Here is a 4,807-nt window from a genome sequence, read left to right as displayed (position 1 = left end):
ATGACCTCAATTGAAAGTTACACTACCCTTTAAGTCAATATTAATGCACGTATGACCAAATAAAAATGGTATCTATCTAATTGTAACCACCCCTCTAAAATAGGAAATCCATCATCTTCTCTAGGTAAATTTCTTGAGCATTTCATGCAATCACGTTGTCCAGATAATGAAGACAAACACCCAATACAAGATACAAGATGTGAAGATTAATGAAGATAAGGTTCTGGTTAGATCATTCCAAGATAAATGATAATTCGGTAATTATACTTTAACTAGCTAATAATGTTTTTAGTGGGAACGTTATGAAGTTGGATGAGGAGAAGATTCACATAATATTTTGTGGTGTGTATATTATTGGCGACTATTGGTTATTCAATTAGTTTTCAATTCTCAGACGAACCTTTGTTAATTATGATAATAAAGAGAAATTATATGGTACCCTCCAAAATTCAAGGATTTTGGTATTGTTACTGAAAACTTCTTTCTTCCTCCATTTTTCTCCTTCTTTTTCTTGGTCTTGGTGTGCTTATTGGCCCGGTACCATAACACTTGGATTTCTAAAGATACCATAGCAACTCTCTTGTTATAAAGCCTGGATTAATATAAATACCCTCAAATTTTTTTGCTGCTGTAACTTTTATTTTCTGCTAAATATATATACCCTCAAATGAGTAAAAGGAAATAACACTTGTTCTTAATATACAGGACAACAGTTACCTAATTGAATAACCAATAGTTGCCAAGCTTAATACTCTTCTTCCTCATGAGTTGTACCTACAATAGAGTTACCTAACTTAGCCGTCCATGAACTGTAATTATCCAAGCTAATTTTACAGAATGGAAGAACATACTGCGGTCCACATATACAGGACAACAGTTCAAACATAACAAAATAACATGATAGAAAGATTAAAGAACATTTTTGTAATTAACCCTTAATACATATGAATCTCTCAAGGTAATGAAGGTATGCTTGCTGGTCCAACTAAGTGGCTCTGACAAGAGGTGAGTGAGGCATTGGTGAATGAGGTGACATAACATTCTCATCAAATCTTCTAGAGTTGGAGAAGCTGAGTCTAAGGTTACTTTTCCAACGTTTGAGTTCCTTTGGTGGCTTCCCTGTCTCTTTGCCAACAAAAGCCCTGATTCTCATGAGTGCAACATCCACAGTTTCATCATCCATGTTTGCAAAGCACACCCTATACCAACCAGGCTCAGAACAATTGAAAGCTGACCCAGGTGACACATTGAGCTTCACCTCATTGATGATCACACGCCACAGCATCATTTCACCCTCAAATGTTTTCTCCTTGAGCAAACCCCTCAAGTTCATCCAAAAGAAAAGTCCTGCATTACTTGGCAGGCAAGTAATGTTCACCTTTTCAAGCCCTTTTGTGAAGTGGCTATGCCTTGCAGCCAACCTTCTTGCACTCTCTGCCAGAAACCTCTCCACGAACTCGTCGTCGGAAAGCAATGCAGCAAGAAAATACTGTGTCTGAGATGAGACCAATCCAAAGCTTGACATTTTCCTACCACTGTTCACCACTTCATCATTGTATGAATAAACTATTCCAACTCTGAACCCTGGAAGTCCCAAATCCTTAGACAAACTATAAATAATGTGAATGAGGTCTTTTTTGCAATGCTCAATGTCTTGCATCACCTCAGAGACACTCACAAAGCTAGGGGCTCTGAACACTGTTGCTGCATAGATTTCATCACACACCAAATGGATGTTCTTTTCATTGATGAACCCCACTATGCTCTTCAGTGTTTCCCTGTCAAGGGTGGTTCCCAAAGGGTTTGAAGGGTTTGTTATGATCAACCCTTTCACGTTGATGTTACCCTCTTTTGCTTTTTCATATGCTTCTTCAAGAGCCTCTCTTGTTATCTTAAAATTGTTGGAGCTGTGACACTCTACGGGAATTAGTTGCGTCCTTGTTCTCCAACACAAGTCTCGGACAAATCTGAAATTACAAAACATGCAGAATATATGTCAGTCAAAATCAAACATGTTTTTTTTTTTCTTGTAACACGTGATGAAACGTTGATACAGTATAATTTAAGTGGAATATGTTTAACTCTGACACTTTTTAATTAAGTCATAATATATGAAGCTATGTTCAAATTTGTTGACCGATTGCAGTATGGTGGTCTTTTTGGTCAGACAAATTAAAGATTTAAATTACTTGACTAGAGATTTTTCCACGCACGGGCAAAAGCTAAGAAACATTCATTATTCGTTTTCATAGACTGTAATTTTAGAAAAGTTGTGATAGTTAATAATATTCCGGGCTTAGCCACGAACAAATGCCATGAAATTTCTTTAACGAAAATTTTGAATTGCTTTGCGAGAAGATGTTCTTGACCGTGCAAAATTTCCAAAGGTACGTACAGCTGTTTGGGATTAGGATATTTGCTAAATTCCAATATGATAAATGGATCGTGAGCGTGTGCTAGCTATGGTATGATCATCATTATTTCAAAGGTCAAAGGCAAATGTCCACTCAACTATATGTGTATGATTTATTTATCAACTGTCTATTTTGTACTTACATCTGGGCAACACATGTTTTTTTGTTGACTTTTTTTATCACTTGTTAGCAGCCTAGCAGGTTAACTATTATGAACATGCATTTATCGTTCTTGGAGTACATCATAAAAATATTCATTATGATTAATAACTTTGATTAAAATGCAGTAAAAAGAATTCTTTTGTTTTAATAATTGAAAAATACAGCAAATAAGAAGAATGCTGAATTTTAATTGTGTGTTAAAAAAAAGACTTGTTGTCAATCAAGGGTATATTTTGTCTTTTAAAATTAGAAAAAAGACATTGATAATGACTACTGGTGGTGGTGGGTAATATTGGCGCAAGAACTTGCTTATTTAAACGCATCTCTTAAAAGCTTGTTTGTTGTTTTTTAACAAGTGTTCTAGGACACTTACTAAAAATTATTTTTAATAGCAAATCTTAACCTAACTCATAGAATCGAATGATGTATATATATTTTTTTAAGTTGAATGATGTTGGGTATCGTGCCACTTAAATAAATGTGAAACCTTTAAGTTTTAGATTGACACCTCCGTGGTTGGTACGTAGAGGAGAATTGATCAATTTTTTCTTAATTTATTTCAAACAGAAAATATCAAATTTTCCTAATATAATATTAAGTACAAGGAATGCAGTACATTTTAATAAGTTTCTTTTTTTTTATTTCCATTTTAACTGTACAAAAAATAACAAGGATTTTACAATTCTGATCAGCACCACTTAAATGACGCCACCAGGTATATATCCTTTTAATAAGTTTCTTTTTTTTTATTTCCATTTTAACTGTACAAAAAATATATATGTGTGGTTAAAACTAAAATTTTGTTGAATAATTTACAATTCTGATCAGCACCACTTAAATGACGCCACCAGGTATATCCTTTTAATCAAGACAAAATAGTTATTACATTTTGTGGTTGCTTTAATTTGTGTCCACGATTAACGTTTTGATGGGTGTGAAATAGTGTGGTTCATTGAATGAAAACAGAAGTGATGAAAGAGAGGGCACATACGCTGGATAATAAGGGCTAGGAACCAGAAAAGCATCTCCAGGATCAGCCAAACAGAACATTATTAGCTCATTTGCTCCAGTGGCCCCCCCACTCATCAAAATACGGTCAGGATCAAATCTCACTCTCCCACCTCTCACTTTTGACATAAAATTTGCCACAGCCTGCATAAAATATCAAAAACTCATTTATTATATTATATGATAATATGATATCAATTTTAATTTCATAGCTAAATCATTATGATCATATATAGTCACAAATTAATTAGTTAGCCTACATTTCTGAACTCTGGCAATCCATGATAGTCTTGAAAGTTTGCAATATATTTGAACTGGTTCACTCCTTCAGCAGTGCAAATGGAGGCCTTGGGATTGTTCCTTATCCACTCTTGAATCAGATCAAAGCAGAGCTGCAAAGTTAAGAGAAATTAAAAAAAAACATACCCATTTTAGTCAAATTATCAAATCTCATTGTGGGTGCAAACTGTGTACGTATATATAATATAAACTGTGAAGTATAAAAATATATATTGCAACATTTATGTGTACCTGATTTTCTGCAAGACCCATCTGGATGACACCCTGAGGATTTTTTGTGGGGTGAAATGGGTTTGAATCATAGGCCTTCCAACCATCAAAGTAAGGAGAATTTTCTCCATGCTTGTCATTGGTTGCAATTTTTGACAGAAGCTGGTGACTGTTGTTCCCCAAAGCCATGTTACTTAGTATGTTTTTGTTTTGTTTCGTGGAGGAGTGAGGTTACTCTTGGTATAGTAGCAATGGGAATGCAATTTGGAAAGTTAAGTGGTGCAGGGAAATGGGAGGGAATACTGAGAATTTATAGAACGGAGCGTGCGAGAGATTCGATCTTGTTGGTATAATAAGGTGGAAAAGTCCACTTCAAACATTATGAATATTAAGTTAGACTGATCACAAAGAAAATAAATATGTAACGGGTTAATGACTGTTTTTTTTTTGGTCAAATAACTCCTAGTGCTAGCTTCCGTGTGTTCTTACGATGTCTTGAACTTGCCACATGGGGAAGAATAGTAAAGTGCACGACAAAGTTTAACAACACAGATTCTTTAATGCATTCTTTATTATTAATTAATTTTTTAAAAAAATTATAAAATTATTATGTATGACATATATTTTATGGGTGTGTATAGATGCCGCGTTGTATTGTGTTTATTTATATATTTGATATATATAACTCTATTTGTTCTATGGATATATAATAG

General features: G+C 34.3%; 1 protein-coding gene across 1 annotated transcript; it reads right to left on the bottom strand.

Moving 5' to 3' along the window:
* Window positions 1-585: 585 nt before the first annotated feature.
* LOC114395994 (1-aminocyclopropane-1-carboxylate synthase 1-like) lies at window positions 586-4,404 on the bottom strand. The gene is made up of 4 exons (XM_028357874.1): window positions 4,116-4,404; window positions 3,845-3,976; window positions 3,568-3,728; window positions 586-1,967 (listed from the first exon to the last, which is right to left on the bottom strand). The coding sequence occupies exons 1-4, from the start codon at window positions 4,281-4,283 to the stop codon at window positions 986-988; spliced, it is 1,443 nt and encodes a 480-aa protein (XP_028213675.1). The 5' UTR covers window positions 4,284-4,404; the 3' UTR covers window positions 586-985.
* Between the last annotated feature and the right edge of the window lie 403 nt (window positions 4,405-4,807).

This window comes from Glycine soja, chromosome 18 (assembly GCF_004193775.1).
Source record: "Glycine soja cultivar W05 chromosome 18, ASM419377v2, whole genome shotgun sequence".
Taxonomy (NCBI): Eukaryota; Viridiplantae; Streptophyta; class Magnoliopsida; order Fabales; family Fabaceae; genus Glycine; species Glycine soja.
Note: the sequence above shows the minus strand (reverse complement) of the source record. Positions and strands in the feature narration are given on the sequence as shown.